Source organism: Sturnus vulgaris, chromosome 16, assembly GCF_052056855.1.
Source record: "Sturnus vulgaris isolate bStuVul1 chromosome 16, bStuVul1.hap1, whole genome shotgun sequence".
Lineage (NCBI taxonomy): Eukaryota > Metazoa > Chordata > Aves > Passeriformes > Sturnidae > Sturnus > Sturnus vulgaris.
The window spans coordinates 2,885,911-2,906,394 of NC_142258.1; the positions used below are offsets into that span (position 1 = coordinate 2,885,911).

General features: G+C 55.2%; 2 protein-coding genes across 3 annotated transcripts in view; one reads left to right on the top strand and one right to left on the bottom strand.

The window, feature by feature from the left end:
- Positions 1 to 777: 777 nt before the first annotated feature.
- Positions 778 to 11,587, bottom strand: NATD1 (N-acetyltransferase domain containing 1). Its single transcript, XM_014870900.2, has 3 exons — positions 11,368 to 11,587; positions 4,837 to 4,955; positions 778 to 4,097 (listed from the first exon to the last, which is right to left on the bottom strand). Exons 1-3 carry the CDS (start codon positions 11,462 to 11,464, stop codon positions 3,981 to 3,983), a joined length of 333 nt encoding a protein of 110 aa, XP_014726386.1. The 5' UTR covers positions 11,465 to 11,587; the 3' UTR covers positions 778 to 3,980.
- Positions 11,588 to 15,414: 3,827 nt separating this feature from the next.
- The window catches only part of MAP2K3 (mitogen-activated protein kinase kinase 3), a 28,719-nt gene continuing 23,649 nt past the window's right edge, over positions 15,415 to 20,484 (top strand). Inside the window, exon 1 of one of the 2 annotated variants that reach the window (XM_014870844.2) lies at positions 15,415 to 15,513. In XM_014870844.2, the coding sequence (XP_014726330.1) occupies positions 15,498 to 15,513 (16 nt within the window). In that variant the 5' untranslated portion in view covers positions 15,415 to 15,497. Of the gene's footprint in view, positions 15,514 to 16,616; positions 16,645 to 20,484 lie in introns of those variants that run through there. The other variant, XM_014870829.2, reaches the window with a different exon arrangement.

The window sequence follows — 20,484 nt, forward strand, 5'->3', positions numbered from 1 at the left end:
TCGGGGGAGGTAAACGCTGCATTCACAGGAACAAGGAGGTGTTTGGGAAGCGTGCCCAGCCCGGCAGAACGTGCAGCAGTGCTGGGACAGGCCAGAGCATGGACTGTCTGGAATGTGGAATGTAAACAGAGTGTGTTACCAGCAACAGCCCAGCTACAGATCCCAACCGCCCGTGCTGTCCCTCGGGAGCAGCAAACTCCACGCTCCTGCTGCAGCCCAGGGCCTGCTTGTCATGCTGGATCAAATCATAACTGTTCTCCACACCAACGTTCCTGGCAATTTGAGTTATCCAAACTCTGGCCTCAGCCTATGTAGCCTTCACACAGCATTGGGAAGTGACACAAATGCCCTGCTATGATCCTGAGTGCTCAGGCTGTGCTCCCAGCCCTGAGGAGTGCTGGCACCAGGAGGGAAGGGCCTTGTGTCCCTCTGAGTCACCTGCCTGTCCACTTTGCTCTGGACAGGCACAACAGCTGGATATTTAAATATTTTCATCTTAAAATAGTGGATATAAACACTGAGTGTCTGCTCATTTGCAGGACAACTCCCAAAGACTGGCCTGAAATCCCAAGGAGGAATGATGAAGGTGAGCAGGGCTGATCAATTGGCAAAGGAGAGGAACCAGTTGTGATCCCGCTCACCCTGAGCTCTGCACAGACATCATGAGGTCAGCCAGCCCTGTGACCTCAAATAAAACACAATCATTTCACCCCTTACCTACTGTCCATTTCCAATGGGAGCATGTGGTCTCCCCCAGTGCAGCACAGCCACTGCAGCTCAGTTAAGCCACACTTTTATTGTATTGTATTCCATGCATTATGTTCATGTTTTATAATATGACAGAGGGAGGGATCAAGATAAATGTTAAACATAAACAAGAGCAGAAAGGTCGTTTGTAACAGGTCCTGAGAAGGAAAGGCACATCGTAACCACCGAATCCAACAGAACGGAAACCTTGGACAGAGGAAGACAATGCTGGAGAGTGGATGAGGGAAAGGGTGTTTCAAGTTGGGGGCTGTGGAAGCAGGTTTGACAGCCACCTGCATTCCCCCACCCACCAAAGGTCTGTAGTTCAAAGGGTTTGGAGAGTTCAGTATTCAACCAAACCACTTCCACACTCCTGTTGCCCGGGGAGAGTCCAAGATGCCAAACTCCTCCAGGCTTAATCAGCACCAAGGGGCAGCACAGGACTCAAAGCTCCTTTCTGCAGAGACCAGCTGGGAAAAGGCAGCTGGTGAGGAGGCAGGGAAGAGCTACCCAGCACCGAGGGACCCCGAGCCAGGTCCCACTCGGCCGTGCAGGGTCACAAGAACACCGTGGACTGTGGCATCGCTGGTGACCTGCGGGTATTGCTATTCACTGGCATCGAGGAGGAGGGAAGGCTGGAACAGAGCGTGGACACAGCAGAGAAATGGTTGGCACAGACAGTGGCACACGTCTCTGTCAGGTCAGATGCCCGGGGGGTTGTAGCACCTCGAAGGGAAGCAGCAGCGATGTGTGTGCTGTGCCGGATTTAAGGCAGCGATCGCTGCGGGTGATCCAGCGCTGGGAAGCACGAGGTTCCTGCCAGAGCAGCACGAGGGGCTCCAGCGCCAGGCTGGACACTGGGACACTGCCCAGACTGAGCACAGCACACCCTCCAGCGAGCTGACACAACCGGGAGCTGCTGGAGACAGCAGAGAGTGGAAATGAGCACAAAACCAGGACAGGGGCTCGCAGCACTGGGCTCAAACTTTGCTCCGGAGCACCAAGCCCTGCTGTGGCAAAGACACAAGTGTCTTATCTTGGCTTTCAGGGGAGAAAACAGTTCAACTTCACCTTGGAATCAAGAGAAGGGATGGTTCAGTCATCACAGCAGAACCAGAGCCAGCCTTGTTCCTGTAACTATGTGTTGAAGTCTGTTTTGCATGTTAAAGAAGGAACATTTAGCAGCCCAAATTTCTTCTTGAGCCCCTTTAGTTTGTTACTTGCCACTCTTTCCCAGTCCCTCGAAGCCACCCTAATGGTCACAGCCTGGGTGAAATAAGCAGCAGGAGGGCAGAAATGAAGCAGAGGAAGGCTGAGCTCGAGGCCTTTCCTGAGCAGCACAAGGCAGAGGTGGCTCTGCCCTCTGGCACAGGTGGTGGGCATGGGCAGGGGTCTCACAGCCTGCAGTGTGCAGGGCAGGGATGGAGTTTGGGAGGTTTGGAAGCCTGAGAGGGCTGCCCTATGCTGGTGATGGGCAGCCCAAAAGCACGGGCAGGCAGCAAGTGTTCACCTCGAGCCAATGGCCAGGGACAGCTCAGGCTGAAATCCTGGCACAGGGTCTCCATCTCTGGCCACCCCAACCAGGAGAGAAGATTGTAGAGTTTTTGCCTTTGCTGCCATGGACTTTGTGCTGGGCTCTGGGAAAGGGCTGAGCTGCCTCTCACCTGGGGCTTCAGTCACTCCGTGGCGCAGATTGTAAACTTTAGTCCCTGCTGAGCTAAGCAAGGTCTGGGTTTGGTCTCCAGGTGAGAAGCTCTCCATCTCCTGCCTGGCTGCAGCCCCCAGCTGGGTGTGTTGAAAACATAATTTCCCTCACCACTGCCCTGCTCTGGGACACTACAAAATCCTGAGAGCTCAGTGTGAGATGCTCTGAGGTGTAGCCCAGGCCCTGGAAAACCCAGGCAAGGCAGGACAGGCAGCAAGCTGTGCCCTGCCATCATGGTGTTACCTCTACATCTGAGTGTGGAAATGCTGGCTTGTGCTACAGAATCATCATCCATGGAGGTAAGAGCATAAAATGAGGTGTTCCTGCTGCTGGCCAAGGTCTCCACGATGCTGCCAGTGTCCTGAGCTTGGAGCTGTGAGGAGATTGCTGAGCAGACAGGTAATGCCGTGAGCCAGGGCTTCTTTGCAAAGGCTGTAAGGAGAAGCCATGGGAATCCACATGGATGCAGTTCTCTAGCACTGAGCCCTGGAGATGGGCCAGGAGCAGGTCCTGGAGGCCTCACTCTGCTGCTCTCAGGATATCATGACGGGGCTGATCTGGGGCACTGACAGGGATGTAGAGATGGAGAAGAGGGAGATGGGGAGAGCTTCCTCTTCAGCTGAAGGAAACCACCGTGGTGCCCTGGGATGTCCCTCGTTGCTTAGGCCAGGGCTGCCTGTGGGGCTGGTCTCTTCTCCTGAGCAGGCTGTGTCCACACCAAGGGCAGGGAGACAGGAATAACAGTCCATGACTCTCTGGGATGCCACTTCAGGGTTGTGTACAGAAGCTGGGCAGGAGCTGGCATCTGCAGGCAGCAGCATCTGCAACTCAGCCACATTTCTTCCTCTGCACAGACTCTGCCACAGCCTCTGCAGTCCAAGTCCACTCTTCACACGGCTCTTGTCTCTAGGCTCAAAAGTGTCACCATCTCAGTGTCTCCACAGCCAGTGCAGCAAAGCCCCCCAGGTGCCACCATGGTCCACATGTTCTTGCATGTATTGCATGTGGGTTTGGACACGGCTTGGTGCCCAGCAGGTGCTGCAGGGGATGGACCTGACACAGGGCTGGGGCTCCTCCAGCACCTCCCTCTGTCCCACAAAGCTTAATCCACAGCATCTCCCCAGCTGCCAGGAGGAAAGGGGGGCTGGTAGCCCAAGACCACCCCTAACCAACATCCCCTAACAAGTTCAGAGCTGTCACCAAGCGGAGGGGAGAGGATGAGGTGTAGAACAAGTCATCCCCTGGCTCTGTGATGGAGTTTGGTGGAAAAATCACCCTCTTCAATCCCCTGGCTTGGGAAAAGCACTGGGGGCACCACGTGTGCCCAGAGCCAGCCTGGCCCAGGGGCTGCAGCCATGCTCACACGTGGGCAGAGAGGAGGAGGTCGTGCCCACACTCACACACCGCATGGACACGCTTCAAAAACCGGGAACTGTGAGTGTGGGAAGGGGTTTCCTGAGACTGCAGAGAAGCGAAGGCCGCGTTGAACAGTCAGGGACAGGTGTGCTGGTGTGGGAGCAGTCCTGCCTTAAGGCTGCAAGTGTTCCAGGTACTGCGGCAGAGGGTTCTCCTTGACGTATTTCTGAATGTACCAGCACGTCAGGTGGGCCTTCAGGTCCTCCTCCACCACAAAGTCCAGGGCTGCCTGCAACCAAGGGAGATCAGATGAGTTACAACCAGCACGCCCAGCCTCTGCTCCCCTCTGAAGCCTCGTGGGAGTCCTGTACCCCTCACCCAGCTGGGAGAAGGAGCAGGGGTCCCTCAGGTACCCCCTGTGCGAGGCAGGTGGAGGGAGAGGCTTGAGGGGAGAGCACAGCTGTCTTGCCACAGCCACCACCTCGCCAGAGTCCCCAGCTTAACCCTCAACACACCCAGCCTGGTGGGTGCTCGCTGCAGGTGACCCAGCCCACCTTCATCACCCCTTTGTCTCTGCTTACAGGGCCAGGGAGCAGCTGTAGCCCAAAGCACCACCCCACAGTCTCCCCACTGTTGTGCTCATGGCTCCTCAGCTCTCCCTGCACACCCCAAGGCAGACAAAGGGCTCATGAGGACAGTGAAAGTTGGAGAGGAGGGTCCAGCTTGAGCTGAGGTGAACCATCAGCCCCTGCACAAGGGTTTTTTGCTGAGAGGAGGAATGGGCCAAGCCTGGGTGAGTGGCTGGATTTGCTTGGACATTTACCCAGCTTCTCTTGCCACAAGAAACAGGAATACCTGCCCCCAGATTTCCATCTGCCCCACCAGCCACCCCATCTCCCATCAGAGAAGGATTCCCACAGGGCACACGTGCAATTCCAACGTGATGGGGCATGGCTCCTGCAGCCAGGATCTGTATCCACAGCTGGGATGGCCACAGCTCTTGTCATTCTGGGTGCCTGGGGCCGTACCTTTGCCAGGTGCTTGGCTATTCCCCTCCCTCGATAGGCATCCGGCACCTCCGTGTGCTGCAAGTCCACGATCCGCTTCCCCACGTACTCATAGAGCAGCACAGCCTTGTCGTGGCAACCTGAGGGGTGGGAGAGAGGGGTGAGGGTTGGGGTGTCCCTGGGGAACCCACAGCACGTGATGAGAGAGAGGATTGAGGGTTGGGGTGTCCCCAGAGAGCCCACAGCAGGATGGGCAGTTTTGGGATTGCTACAGCATCCCTCGTGCCCATGAGCATGGCTCTGGTGCTGGGTCACAGACTTTGCTTTCAGTGACACCGGGATGTCTTCACTGGTCTCCCTGAGGTGTGAGCAGAGCCAGGTCTGCTCAGCCTTTCCAAGCCCCTTGGAAGAGCAGGAGCAAGTTTCTGACCCAGCCCTGAATCACTGATGCCAGCACATGTTTAGGGTATGAAAGCAGCTGTGGGGAAGGAGGAGATGTGTTGATGGTGGGGGAGAACAAAGAGAAGAGGGGGAAAAACAACAAAGCTGAACCAAGTAAAAGCCAAATAATTTCTCCTCCAGCACAGGGGTTTTTTTGTTGTGGTACATAAAACCCCTTGGTTTGGTGTTGCAGCATTGTCTAGACACATTTTTGGGAAGGTGCTGGGGAGGTGAATGCCACGAACACACAGGAAAGTGCACGCAGGTGTGCAAGGGGGGCTGTGCACACAAATTTACATGTACACACACATAGGCTTCCTGTTTCGACACCCTGACCTTTCTCACAGCAGCTCACTTACAGGAAAAAAGAAGTTTTAGCTCATATATAAATCAGAGGAGTCAGAACCCCTCTCTGGTTTCATCCACAGAACCTGAGCTTCTGCATTCAGTGCAAAATCAAATGTTTCATTTCTAGAGAGTTTCTGTACTTAAAAGTGAGTTTCAGAAATGCAATATCCCAATCAAAGAGACAAGTTTGATTAAAATAATGGAAACTTTTCCTTCTGTCCAGTGTTTTTTTTAAGGCTGAAGGACTGCAAAGTTCACCTGCATTCAAGATCTGCTTTAGCTGAGTTCAGTACACTATTTCACTGCATTTCAGCTGACAACTCCAGCCCAGTTTGTCTCATCCCTGTATTCAAGAGAAACTAGAAATAAGCCCATTGGAATTTCGTGTTTCCAGAGAAGCAGCTCAAGCTTTTATTCCAGCTCCTTTTATGCAGACACTCAATTCTCCTACACTGGATGGAAACCTTCACATTTCCAGCTCGAGTTTATTCCTGCTGGTTTCTGCCCACTCATTCTTGTGCCAACATTGTTCTTGGGTGGACATAAATAATTTCCCTCCCTGCCGTTCCCCCAAGTATTTATAGGCTTCAGCCCTGCCCCTCTCAGCTCTGGTTCACCAAAAAGCCAAACTCTTTGAGTTTCCCCCAGACAGAAAAGAAGGAGCACTGCAGTGTTTCTCCATGTGGATCCAAGCACCCCAAAAAAGCTCAGAGAGCAGGTGAAGCCCTTCCCCAGCAGCACAGACCTGTCTTGGTGGAAGGAAACCTGCCCAGGCTGGGGCATGAGGTGCCCTTATCCTCACAGAGCATTTGGTGGCAGCTCTCAGGGGTGGCAAGGGCAGAGCTGGCAGCACCAAAGGCTGTAAAATGATCTTATAACAGCAGCTTTCACTCGTTCCAGCCCTTCCACCCCACTCTCCTCCCTGGCTAAAACTTTCCATAGCCTCTGCCTGAAGCTTTGAGAAGTTTACAACTAAACTGACAACAGAACAAAAGATCTTTTTTTTCTTTAAATACACTTTTTAAATATATGATTTATTTAGAAGCATCATAGACACAGATGTATTTTAAAGCAGAAGGTGATGCAGTATTTGGAGGATCTCACACATGTCCTGGACAGGCTTTTCCTCAATACTCCCTGTACAACATCAGCACCACAAGCCCCCAGCCAGGACAGGAGCTGCAGAGTGCCACCAGGGCACAGATGAACACACACAGAAAGGATTTTACAACCAGCCTGATTTTACAACAGCAGAAACTGCAGGAAACTGGGCCCAGTTCAGAAAAACATCCCAGTTCAGCCAAGTGCATGATCACATCCACACATGCTCACCTCAGTGACACAGCACATGAAAACAAGGACACTCATGCCACAGGGTGTGGTGTGGGCACAGCCATGGCTTGGAATAAGCCATCCCTGGTGCTGTGTGGTGCCCCGGACATGGGGGGCTGCTCCCAGGAAAGCTGGGGGAGCTGGAAGCAGTGCTGACCCTTCTTGGGAGTACCCAGCCCCAGTTTGGTGCAATCCCCATAAAGAGAGGGGGCACAAGCAGAAATCCCACCAAAACAAGGCACAAGGGACACCTCCTGCCAGCCTCCAGCCCGTGTCACCCCTTTGGGCTCCAGGACAGGAGTTTATCAGCCTGCACGGACAGAGCTTGGCACAGCAGAGCCCCAGGAGCCTGCCCGTGGTGTTTGACTCACGGACACTCCCCTCCAGGCCATGGAGAGAGGAAGAGGAGTCGATGCAAATCAGCACGGCCAGAGAGGAGCAGGATGGCAGCAATGGCAGCACAGCTGGTGCCCTGCTCGTCCTCTGTCCCTCCCTCCACTCACACGGGGCACAGGGAAGGGAAACTTTTCTGGGAGCTGGGCAAGAGACCGGGTCTAACCTTGCTCTCCATGGAGGGTTTCCACCTGGAGCCGTGGTGGGCTCAGCCCTGATGCCAGACACAAGTGCCGAGGCTGGGTGGCTCAGGAGCCCGGGGGGACAAGCAGAGAGCCCAGTCCCAGCCCAGCTGAGGAAGGGACACGCCAGGCACCTGGGCAGACACAGGCACCCCCCTCCAGCCCATCCTTCACCAACCCCTCTCCTGGCATGCCCAGGGAGGGGAGGCTGCAGCACTGCAGGACTGTCCCTTGTCCCCGTCCCCTGGCACCTACCCCAGCCCACGACACCCCTTTGTGTGCCCAGGACTTGGGCAGGTCCTGCAAGGCCAATTTCTGCACCCCAGCCTTTGGAGCAGCCCCTTGGGACACTGCTGCAAAGCCATTCCCTGCTAGCAAGGGGAAGAGAACAAATGCCAGCCCCATCTCCCAGGAGCAGGGGGCAGGAGGCAGCTCAGGTCTTTTGATGCTGATCCAAACAGTGGGGGGGGGAAAAAAAAAAAAAAAAAGCAAAAGCTGCGTGTGGGGTGGGCTGAGAGAACGAGATGTCCCGAGGAGCTCGTGCATCCCAGGCTGGAGCTCGCTGCCTGCCGTGGGCTGGCCTCATCCCCAGGGAGCTACTGGCACGTTACTACGGAGAGAAAACACAACAGAGCACAACAGCCAGAGTGGAGACAGCACAGCCCTCATGGAGGGGCCTCCCTCGCAGGAATGGCAGCGGGAGGGCTCTGGTTTGGAGCAGTTTCCTGTTTAGGAGCTCTCTGGAGGCGCCCGTGGCATGGCAGGAGTGGGGATGTCTTTGATGCAGGGCCTGGTGACAGATCCCTCGCTCCCTGCTGCAAACTCAGCACCTTCTCCTCTCCTGGAAAGCATCTGCCCCATCAGGGAGGAAAGCTCCAAGGCATGACCTGCTCCAGCTTTCCCAATAAACCTGAGCCTGGGCTCTTGGACAAGGAGCTCCTGAGACTCAGATGAGCAGGAGCTTCCAGCCAAAATCCTGCCCAAACCCAGCTGGGGAGGGGTGGGAGGTTTGGGAAGTGTGGATGCTGCAGCCAAGTGTTGGATGGATGGGAGCTGGATGTGTGAGAAGCCCGCGCATCCCTGAGGAACTGGAGCTGCTCCACACTCCCGGTGAGCCTGATGGGCAGCAAGAAGTCACAGCAGCCTCTGCTAAAAGCTCTTCTCCTGCCCCAAACATCTGTGCCAGCAGCTGGACCAAGCAGCCGACTGCTTTGGGGTGGGGGATCCCTTCGGGTGTCTTGTTTTGACCTAAAATTTCATCTCAGATCCAAATAAATGCCCAACTATTCCTGATGAAGCCAGCCTATATGATTCCCATGGAAGCTTTTAGCTTTGACAGATTGATGTTTTCCAAGTGAGACTCTGCACAGGGAGGTTTCTGGCGGCTCAGGCTGTTAGTCACATCCTAACCCATTACAAATCCAGTTGGGCATCTTTCTGCCCTCCTCTCGAGGGATAACGAGGCTCAGTGAGGTCTGGTTATAATCAGCTTTACTTTCAGCTTCTAAATGCTCCTTCATTTGGGATGCAAGGGAAAAGGGAACGTGTTCAAGGGAAGCAGCTGCTCCTGTCACAGTTTTAGGAGCTACTGCAGCAAATAGATGAGAGAGGGGAGGAACCAGCAGAGAAAGGAAAGACAGGGCAAGCCCCAAAAAACTGAGTGCAATTCATCTTCCTTGTGCACAAGGAGGAAGTCCTGACACGAGGTCACACAGGGGCGCAGAGGCAAACACAGGAAGATGCTGAAAACGAGCACTTTCACACCAGTTCACAGCTTTCACTGTCTCAAGCCTCCTGCTCCAGGGATTTCCAGAAATTCATCACCATGGAAAGTCTCCTACCCGACATTACACCACCATAAACCACCAGCTGTCAAAGTCTGGCTGTTTGGTCCACACGCCTGGTGCACCCATGCTTTCCCACTTAACATCCACACTTAACATTTAGCAGAAATTAGAACATCACAGGAAAATTGACCCTGGAGCCCATAAATTGTTGTTCATCTCTGCCACAGTGCAGTGACATGGGACAAAAGTGCTCTCTGAGGGACATGGAGGTCAGTTCAATGCCAGAATCTGTGTCTGACCCATTTCTTGTCATTCCCTGCACACAGCAAGGAAAACCTCCAGGAGCATTCCACACCACTGATGCTCATCGTGCCAGGAGCGGGAGCGACAAAGAGCAGTGCAGGAAATCAACACCCTGCCACGCACTCCCGCAGAGATGTTATCTCCTGACCATCTTCCAGGGCTTGGCTGCTACCAGCAAGTGCCTCACAAGGAGGAGGAGGGATGGATCCACTCCACATGGATGTTAGTCAGCACAGCAGCACAGACACCATCACACCAGGACACTGCTCTGCTCGGCTGCCTTGTGTGGCCAGTGCTGAGCTCACAAAAAAGGGCTCAGACTCCCTGAACTCCCAGAAAAAAACACAACCTTGATCACGGGGATTCACCTGGGTGAGGCCATGGCCAGACTGGATGGGGCTTGGAGCAACCTGCTCCATGTCTGGATACACAGAAGGCGTCCCTGCCCAAAGCTGGAATGAAATGAGCTTTAGGATCCTTCCAACCCGAACCATTCTGGGACTCTGTGATTCCATGACCCCCTGCTGAATCAGGAGGTTCTGTGCTGATTCACACACGACTCCCACAGTTGATTCTCTGCCTCTCAAAGTTCACCCTCTCCAGTCACGACTCATCCCTGCTCAGCCACCAAACGCTACTCGGCCTCTGGTGTGGCTGGCAGAGTTTTTATCCAGAAAACCACAATAAAAGATTACGTTTCCCTAATAATTATTGACCCTTGGCTGTCCCCTCTATTTCCTGCACACACCAACTTCACTGACTGGGACAATGCTCTGGTGGTGGCAGTGGGGACCCGGCACCTGGGACCTCGTTTGATCTCAGGCTGAAATAAGCAGTTGGTGAAATTGTTTTCTCCGCACCCGTCTCCTCCTTCCTCGCTCCACCACTGCTGAGCCTCCAGCCTGCACTTTGTAATTAGTGGTTGAAATGAAAATGGGGTGGGGGGGGAGGAAGAGAAGTCTAAAATAAAATTCGGACTATTCCTGTTGTTTTATCGACAAAGCCTCCTGCATTCCCTATGATTTCTGAACTACACATTTTATTTATATTTTCTTTTAAAAGGCAGCTACCCTGCAATTTCTGCAGGGCAGTGAGGCAGTTTTACCCAGAGTAGTGCTCAGCATGACAAATGGATGGGGAAGAGATGCTGGGATCGTTGAATATCTGGAATTAACCATTAAGATGAAGGCTGGGAAGGAATCAGTGCACCACAGAGAAATTTCAGTAGCATCTACTTTTTTTTTTTCCTTTGTTCACTCTACCCAATATGTGACAGAGCTTTTTGGGGGTCACTGTGTCACCAGAGCTCCACAGTCCTAGTCCCACAGGTGGGACACCGACCCCAACCGAGGGAGCCGAGAGAACCCCAGATCTCCTGGGAAAAGAGATTTTTAGGGTGCAGGAAGGGGTGGGGGGGAGCACCAGCAGGAATCGGGGGTGCTGGGGGGGGCTCTGAAGAATATCGGGGGACACGGGGAGGTGTCACACCACGGCAGGGTGGAGAGTAGAGGGGAAAGCGCTGCTGGACACAGCGGCACGGGAGGAGGAGGGACCGGGGGAAACAGGGGGGAAATAGGTGAGAACAGGAAAAAGGGGGAGGAACAAGAAGAAAAAGGGGGAGAGCAACGGGGAGGAAGAACGGGGGGAGAGACGGGGGGGAAACAGCGAGAGCTGGAAAAGAACGGGAACGCGGGGCCCGCAGCGAGGTGGGACCGTGGGCAGAGGGCAGCAGGAACCGTCCCGGGCAGCCCCGAGCCCTCCCTTACCGTTGAGCCGCACGGTGAACTGCCGCCGCTTGCGATCGTGCTCCACCTGGATGGGGCAGCCCTGCTCCAGGAGGCCGAGCGGCGCCGAGTGCGCCATGGCAGACCGCTACGGGTGCCGGTTCTGGTGCCGGTATCGGTTCCGGTGTCGGTGCCGGAGCGGAGGCGCGGTCGGGCCCCGGCGCGGCCCCGGCCGCAGGAAGCCCCAGCTGTGCGGCACGTGCCCGCCCCGCAGCCAATGGCCGCGCCGCGCTTTTGTTTTGGTACGGCCGCGCGGCCCTTAAAGGGGCAACGCCGCCACAGATGTGGGGCCCGCAGGCAGCGCCCGGCGCCCCCGCGCGGGCGGGCACGGCCACCAGCGTCCGCCGGCACTGGGGGCGCTGGTTCCGCACTGATCCTGTACTGATCCTGTATTGGTCCTATACTGGTTCCGCATTGATCCCGCACTGATCCTGTACTGGTTCCGCAGTAGTCCCGCACTCGTTCTGTACTGGTTCTGCACTGGTTCGGTAGTGGTTCTCTACTGGTTCTGCGCTCGTTCCGTACTGGTCCTGCACTGATCCCGCACTCTTTCTGTACAGGTCCCGCACTGGTCCTGTACCGTTTCTGTATTGGTTCTGTACTGGTCGCACACTGGTCCCGCACTGATCCTGCACTATTTCTGTACTGGTCCCACACTGGTTTTCTACTGGTCCTTTACTGGCTCTGTACTGGTCCCGCACTGGCTCTGTACTGGTTTTCCTCTCTGTGTTACTGGGCTGTGCTGGTGCTGTCCCGTTGTGCCACCTGCTCTGTGGCAGTTCCTGTGCTGGGTGCCCTCCCTGTGCACTTGGCTCTCTGCCCTGGGCTACTGGGGCTGTGGGGTGGAAGCCCCAGCTCATGGCCCCTGCGTGATGCTGGGACCAGGTTGCTCCAAGCCCCATCCAACCTGGCCTTGGACTCTTCCAGGGATCCAGGAGCAGCCACAGCTTCTCTGGACAACCTGTGCCAGGGCCTCACCACCCTCACAGGGAAGAATTTCTTCCCAATATCCCATCTATCCCTGCCCTCTGTCAGTGGGAAGCCATTCCCCCTTGTTCTGTCCCTCCATCCCTTGTCCAAAGTCCCTCTCCAGCTCTCCTGGGGTCCCTTTAGGCTCTGGAAGGAGCTCTAAGGTCTCTCTGGAGCCTTCTCTTCTCCAGGCTGAACACTCCCAGCTCTCCCAGCCTGGCTCCAGAGCAGAGGTGCTCCATCACGTATCATATATACACCATAAATCACATACACATCACATCTTTGACCCCAAAGCTCTCAGTGACAGGAGCTGAGAGTGCCCGAGGTGTCTGTGCCGGCTGTGCAGTGGGACAAGCTGGCAACAGGAAAAGCAGCAACACCTAAATTAACCTGGAACCAGGAATAATTCACCAGCAGCTTCTCTCCACCTCAACATCTCATGGAGCTTGGCCTTTGTTCACTCATCCTTTCGGCTCCTGCTGCCCGAGCCAGCCCATCAGGTGAGGAATTCACTGGATTTGGTTGCTCTGTGCTGCTCCTCCATCGGCTGGTGCTGCTGTTCTGCCTGGCAGGGTCTCCTGCCCTTTTCCCATTCCCATGGAGCCTTGGCCCTGCAGCAACCCCTGGCCCAAAGAACTGGGACAGAGAGCTTCATTCCCTTCCTTCTCCATGAACACTGGTGAGGAGATGTCCTTCTCCTCATCCCCTCCCTTTGCTCTGCTGTGCTCCCACACCATGTGGTGGTGCAGGGAGACACAAACAGCAAAACCCCCGGGCAGGGGAAGGCAGGGAATGCAAACACTGCAGCAGCCAGGCTGAGCACTGCTGGGGTGTTGCAGGGAGGAAGGGGAATAACTGGCATGATCTGGAGCTGTGAGGGGGGGCTGATGTCCTCCAGCACACAGGGATGCTCAGGAGACATCCGAGTGAGTCTGGGAAGCTTCAGGAGAGAGGAGCAAGGAGAAGCAGGTTCTGCCCCGATGTGGGTGAGCAGCTCCTTATTTCTCTCTTGGTGATCACCCTGATCCAGAGCTCCACAACCAAAGGTTCACCTACAGCCCCTGAAAGCATGGAGAGGCTTCCCATGGGTGCCAAAAATCTAGCACCCTTGCCAAAATCTCTGGGAGCACTCATGCTCCATGGGGATCCTGTGTCTGTGATGATTCCCTGGGAGGACCTGCAGGACCCAAGGACAGTGGCTCAGACGAGGAGGTGCAGGCAGAAGAAGCCATGCCAGCAGCACTGGGAGGCTGCAGAAGAAAAGGAGAGGTCTCCCAAGAGATCCCCAAGCCCTGCCATGGCTGGGAGGTGACCAGGTGGCTGCTTCTGGTTCCTTCCTTGCAGCTCGTGGGGGTCCGTGTGCTCCCTGCCATCCCACCCTGCTGAATTTGGGTGCTGAGTGCATCCCGATTTCCCTGTGTGCTGCTGGAGCCCTCCTGAGCTGGAAGGCCTGGGAGCAGGGGACACTCGTGGAGTGCCCAGGGATTGAGGGCTGGAGATTGAAATCCAGACAGCTGCTTTATTCACCTGGATCCACAGCTGGCTCTGGCCTCCAGGAGGAGGGATGGTCACACTGGGACGTACTTGGGGACAGCAGGGTCATGTCCTGCACTTGCAGTGACACCCCAGGTGCTGTCAGAGCCGGTCCCACAGGTCCCCACAGCTCCACGTTTGCCAAAGTGCTGGTGATGCTCTGCTCTGCTCTGCTACAGACCCCCCAAAACTCACACCTGAGCACTGGCTCAGCCCAAACCTGTGTGGATCAGTTCAAACCCTGCTGCTCATCCCAAGATCCTTGTGGATAAATGTCAAAAAGGTCCACTCAGCTCCTGCTTGCCCAGCCCTGCAGTGACATCCACAGCTCTTGCATCAGCACTAATGACCCGCGGTTGGGCTGCAGGTTTTTTTTTTTTTTAGAAAGACTCCTCCTCGTCTGTGTCGAAAGACTTGAAAGGTGGTGAATCTGCGACATCTCTGGGGATGGTAATTGCTCTCCTCATTAAAAACCTGTAATTTATTTTCCATTTGAACTCTTCCACCCTCAGTGTGCAGCTGCTGGATCTGGTGCCGTCGGGGCAGCTCTGCTTGAGGCACCCGTGCAGCCACAGATCCCAATCCATCCAGCTCCTTCCCTCTGGCAGCGATTCCTTTCTACTGCCGGGGTTTGAGGAAGTTTTTCCAGTCCTCAAATTTATCCCAAATGCTCTGCAAAGCTGAGAGCTGGCTGTGGCAGAGCAGCTGTGATCTCACCAGTGCTGTCAGCAGTTGCCACCCCTCCAACCCCTCCTTTGGATCATACTAAGAATTCTAACCAGAAAATAGCATTTGGAATCTCCTTTTTTTACTTGTTCAACTGCATCTCTCATCCTGTCCAGCACTTCTGCCTGCAGCCCAGCTCGGCTGTTTGTGGGAGCATCCTTACCCTGGGATGTGCCACGTCTAGGAGGGACTGGTTCCTCAGTGACTCAGAGAGGAATTAATCATAGAATCACAGAGTATCCTGAGCTCTAAGGGTCACACAAGGATCACCCAGTCCAACCCCAGGCCCCAAAATCCATCTATGCCTGGGAGTGCTGTCCAAACACTGCTGGAGCTGTGGCAGCCTTGGGGCTGTGACCATTCCCTGGGGAGCCTGCTCAGTGCCCCAGCACCCTCTGAGGGAAGAACATTCCCTAATATCCAATCTAACCCTGCCCTGACACAGCTCCAGCCATTCTCTTGATTCCCCATTTTCCAGCTGCACCCACCGGTGGCACCCGTGGCGTGCAGAACCCACGGAAGATGTGGTGATTTGACTGACAGGTGAGGTGTGTGGCTCAAGGAGCAGACCAGGACAGAGCTCCCGGGGGATGCTCCGCGCCCCAACCCTGCGGGTTCCGCGGAGGGGCCACACCAGCGACGGGGACACCGCGGCCACCTCCCTTGGGGAGCACCGCCGCCCGCCCGCCCCACTTCACCCTCACAGCCGCGCCCGAGAACCGCAAAGCCGTTTCCGCGCGGGGGCCTTGGCCACGCCCCTCTGCGCGGCGCTGGCCAATGGCGGCGCGGGGGCGGGCCCGGCGGGCGGCTGCCGGCGGGGCCGCGGCGGGCGGGACTCGCGGGCTCCGCTCGGGCCGGGCCCGCCGGGCTCGCACTGCGCCATGTCCCTGCCCAGAGGTACGAGCGGGCTGCGGGGAAGGGGCGGCCGGGGGGGAACCGCGGGGTAACAGTGGGATAACAGCAGGATAACAGCGGGGCCGGGGCTGTTGCCCAACCCGCCGGGTGTGGGCTCCCCGCGGCTTCCTCTGCGCGGGCCCCGGTGTTTCCGCAGCCCGGTGTTGTCGCCGGGGCCGGAGCGCGGTGCCGCGATACCGGGGCTGCAGAGCCCTCGGTGGGGATGTGCGGAGGGGCCGCGGGGGAGGATGGGGCGAAGCTGCGTTTGGCGTGGGGAGAGCGATGAAAACAGGCGAGTTTTGTTTGTTGCTGCTGGAACCTTTCCTGAGTTTCCGCTCCTGGTGAATCGCTGGGCTCGGAGCCGCGGCTGAGCGGAGCCCGGGTCGTGGCTCAGCCGGGTGGGAAAGGAGCGGGCTGGGATTCCGGGCGTGGGCCGTGTCGCCTCGTGTCGCCTCGTGTCGCCTCGTGTCGCCTCGTGTCGCCTCGTGTCGCCTCGTGCCGGTGTTGGGGCACGGCCCGGGCCCGATGCCGGCGTGTGCCTCGCTGCTTTCCCGCTGTCCCCAGCCGCAGAACGTGACCGTGTGTCACAGGTGTTATTTCGAGAGCACGGCCGTGACTCAGGTGACCTGTCCCCGTCGCAAGGTGAGCACCGGCCGGCAGGTATCGGCTGGGATGGATGGGGACAGGGAAATGGCTTTGCCGGTGTCCCGGTGCTGCCCGGAGCCGCTCCCAGGACGGAGGAGGGATACGCGGAATAAAATTTGAGGGGTTTTCCCTGTGCGGGAGTGATGCGCTGGAAACTCGAAGTCAGGAGCCATGTGAGCACATGAACGCACCTCTCGTGACTTTTTTTTTTTTTCCCCCCTCCTCCCCCCCCGCTTTTAAACGATCCGTGTCTTATCCGGAGGGAATGTGGACCTGAGTTTCCTGTTTGCTGTGTAAGCAGGGGGTGAATCAGCAGCGATTTACGGAGCTGCTGAGCGGAGCTGCTGACTCACAGGTAGGAGCACATGCCTGCAGCCATCCAGCCTTGGAAGAGATCATCCAGGCTTCTTAAAAGGTTGGGACACCCGAGCCCAGCCCTTTCCTCGGCTGCCTGTGCCGGACCGGTGGATGTGTGCATGGAGGGACGAGGTGAGCCTGGCCCAGGGACCACTTGTGATGAAGCCCGAGCTGGGTCTGGAGGATTTTGGGGGAAGCAGTGTGGCTGACAGCAGGAGGTGATGCCTGGAGGAACAGCTGGGAGCATGGTGCTTTTCCTTGGAGGAGGTTTGGAGCTGCTCTGTGTCTACAGGTTTCTGTTGGTTGTGACAAATTGGTTCATTGATGCAGTTTTAACCCTGATGTCCTGTGCTGGAGGCGTCACACGTGTGCTGAGAGTGCCTGGTCTTTGCTGGCACTGTCTGACCTGAGCTCCTGTGCTTCCATCAGCACGAGGGTTGATCCTGAATGTGTGTAGCACATCTGCCTCTTCTCACCCTGCTTCTCCTTGGCTTGCACCTGCCTCCAAGTGGGTTTTTCCAGGGATGCTCGCAGGTCTGAGTGTGTGCACCTGCTGCTACTTCCCTCTCTTTCAGGCAGTCTGAATTTTGGCTAAATTTCCCTAGTTTTCCTTGGGGAATTTCAGTGAACAATCTCAGGTTTCCTTTGCTGGTTCTCCTGGGGTTTGTGTTGCTCAGGGTTGTAAGCAAAGGCTGCTGTGTTGAAGCTCTTGGTTGGCTCTTTCTGTGACAGATGTCTTCCAAAACTCACCTGCCATCACTTTGGCTTAGTCACGGGGTTGTCTCCTGCCTCGGGAGATTTTTGGGATGTGTGGCTGGCCGTGACACTGGTGATAGGAATGGTGCTGGGCCGGGGCTTTGCTCTGCACTAAACATAGCTTGGGAGATAAACACCTTCTGGGGATTGTGTGGAGCTTAGGGAGGATTTCAGCTTTCTTTCTCCCTCTTCCCATTGCTCTTGTCTGCTTGATCTCGCAGTTATCTCGCAGGATCTCGTATGTGGGAGAATGTCTCTTGTGTTATCTTGCTCTGTTGAGGCTGATGTTTACTCATGTATGCAAAAACTCCCTGTTTTCTCAGGTCACCCAAGTTCCCTTGAGCTGATCTCATGGCATGGGTGGCACTGTAGGAAGAAATTGGGAACAAAGCTCTGGAGCTGTCCCTGTGTCCTCCTTGCAGTGCTTTGCAAGGGACACAGCCTCTGGCTGCAGCTTGCAACATGTGGCTGGGCCTGGGTGTGATTTTCCACCTTTTTGAATGGATGCTGTTGTATCCCAGAAGTTAAAGCAGGAGGGGATGAAGCCTTGGGGAATTCTCAGCCTTTGTGTAGATGCAGAAACACAGTGGAAGGTGCAAGGTCTGAGGCTCTAGGGATACAAATCCAGTCTGTTGCCTTTTCCCTGGGCCTCAGGGTGCATCTTCTGCCTGTCCTGCACGTGGAAATCCCTTTGGCCATCACTGGGGCTGTGACTTGAGTGGCCCCTGATGCCTGGGAAGCCCCTCCTGGAGGGACAGATAGGAGTGTGCCAGGGGGGAAACAGTTGTTTGCCAAAATTTTGGAGTTTGCTGGGAAAAGCAGCTGCAGGGAAGGAGGGAAGGTGAGTGCATGGGTGGGATCTGGAGGAAAAAGACCTGCTTATCCTGTCCTGGCTCACCCAGCACCGATGCCTGAGTAATTCAAAAGCAAATGTTTTTCCTTAGCAGGGAGATCATCCTTTGGGAATAGAGGTGCTGTTGGGGGAGAGGGATCAGGATCTGTCTGGAGCCAGGCTGTGGCTCTGGGGAGGCAGCTCTGCTTGGCCACAGAGGCTTGGAAAACTCAGCAGTGATTTTGCCAGGACCTGGGGATGAACTGGTGCTTGTTCTTGTGGCACGTCTATTCTGGGTGGGTAAATAAGTGGTGGGGACGTGTCCCTGCCATGCCCTGGCTGTGCCCTCCGTGGGAGCACAGCACTGTTATGCAATTCAGCTGTGAATCCAGCACTGTCTCATCTGCCATTCACACTTTTCCAGCTGCCATCCCCAAAAAAAGGCAGCACTGCCAAAAATACACATGTGGGTCGTGACCTGCTGAAGCAGGACTTTGGCTTTGGGCTCCCATTGTGTCCAGGCAGAGCAGCCCCAGCCTGGTGATCCCAGGGTGTGAGTGGTTGGAGGGGGTGGGAGCTCTGATCCCAGGGAGCCATCATTTAATTCTCGTTGAAGCATCACAGAGCTCAAATCTAATTAATTCTAATGATCATAGAGAAAATACAGCACTTTGTTCCTGCCTTCCTCCTCTGCTGGCATAACGGTAGGTGCCTGGAAAATATCATGCTGGACCTGATAAATATTTAGCTGTGCCTCAGCAATCCATTTCCCTCCCTGGAGGGATGCTTCCCTGCTTTTCTTTTAGTGGATAATGAATCTCACTGAAGGCTGATCCCTTTATTTTCCTGCTCTGAGATGTGATCCAGGGCTGAGCTGGACTTTGTTTGCCCCTGTTGTTTGCAAAGGTTGTTGTTGCTGCTGGAGGAAACTCATTTGTGCTTTGTAGAGGCTCCCTTTGGGAGCAGCTTTCTGGTACTGGTGATTTTGTGGCCCAAAATGACACCTCTGCAGATGTGAGGCTCTGTGGGTTTTTGGATGGAAGATGGGTTTTTGTTTGTGTTGGTTAATAAGGCAACTGGGCTGGGCTGGCTGTTTGCTGGGGAAAGAGCTGGAAGAGGAACTTGTTTTGGCTGGGGAGGTGATTTTATTCTATCAACAAAAAGTTTGGGGTTTTACTGGCATGACTCAGGATGGCTTGTGGGTACGTATGGAGCTGGATCTACCCACTGCTTCTTGCTGACAAACCTCTGTAGCACAGGTCAAGTGTTAGTCAGGGATTTGGAGTAGGGGAAAGGGCAGAGAGGAGATTTTTTTTTTTTTTATGATGGAAACTGGAAGTTTCTGTTGGTTTTTTTCCACCTGGGAGATTCCATCTCCTCACAACCTCTTATCTGTGCAGGGGCAATGCTGCAGTAGTGCTGTTGTGAGTGCCAATGTTCCTTGTCCCCAGGAACACTGGAATTACTGGGCACAACTGCAGCAATCTCAGATGTCACAGTGCTGCCTCGTGGCCTCAGTTTGCTGTGGATCTGGGTCTTCTCCCTTTTTTTTGGAGCTGGGACAGAGCTCCCTGTGTGCTCCTTTCTCTTGCAGCCGTTTCTCAGCCCAGCTAAAGGCTGGAGCAGAGGTGCTGCTCGTGTGGAATGTGGTGGCCAAGGGGAAGGGCAGGATTTGGGGGTCCTAGTGGGTAGGGGGAGGTAGGAAATCATTGCCTTGTGCCGTGGACCTGCAGTGGGGTGAAGGTGAGGGTGAGGTGGACCCTCTCCAGCAGCCACTGATCTGTCACAGCCTCCATCCTCTTGCCTGCACTGTGCCCAGGGAGGGGCACTGCTGAGTTCATCTGTCCTGTGCTCTAAGACTTAATTTCATCATTTCATTTGAAATGATTTTTAAAAACTTCTTTTAAAGATAAGTTTCCACTAAAAGAAAAACAAAACCTGAGTGTAAGAGGAGGCAGGATGAGGAGGAGAAAACACTTACCAGAAGTTGTTTGTGCAGCATTCACCCTTCCTCCCCCTTCTCCACCACCACCAAAGACAAATCTGGGTTTGGAAAAGGAGGAAACCTCCAGAGTGCTCGATGCAAGTAATTTCCCATCAGAGGCTGCAGACCTTAGCTGCGGTTTGGCACTGGCATCAGCCAAGCTGCTTGTGTCTGATGGGAGCTTTCTGGGAATGGCTTGGACCCTTTTCTCCCCGGGATCTGCCTGTTGAGCACCAAGTGTCCCTTGTCACCAGTGTTCATCCCTGCTGCCTGCTCCCCTGCTGTGATAGTGCCTTTTAGGAAATGTAAAACCAGCTTTTACTTCTTGTATTTAATTCCTAAAGGTCTTGGAGAGTTTCTCATGAGAAATGCAGAAATCCCTGCAGCTGGGATGGGGTCC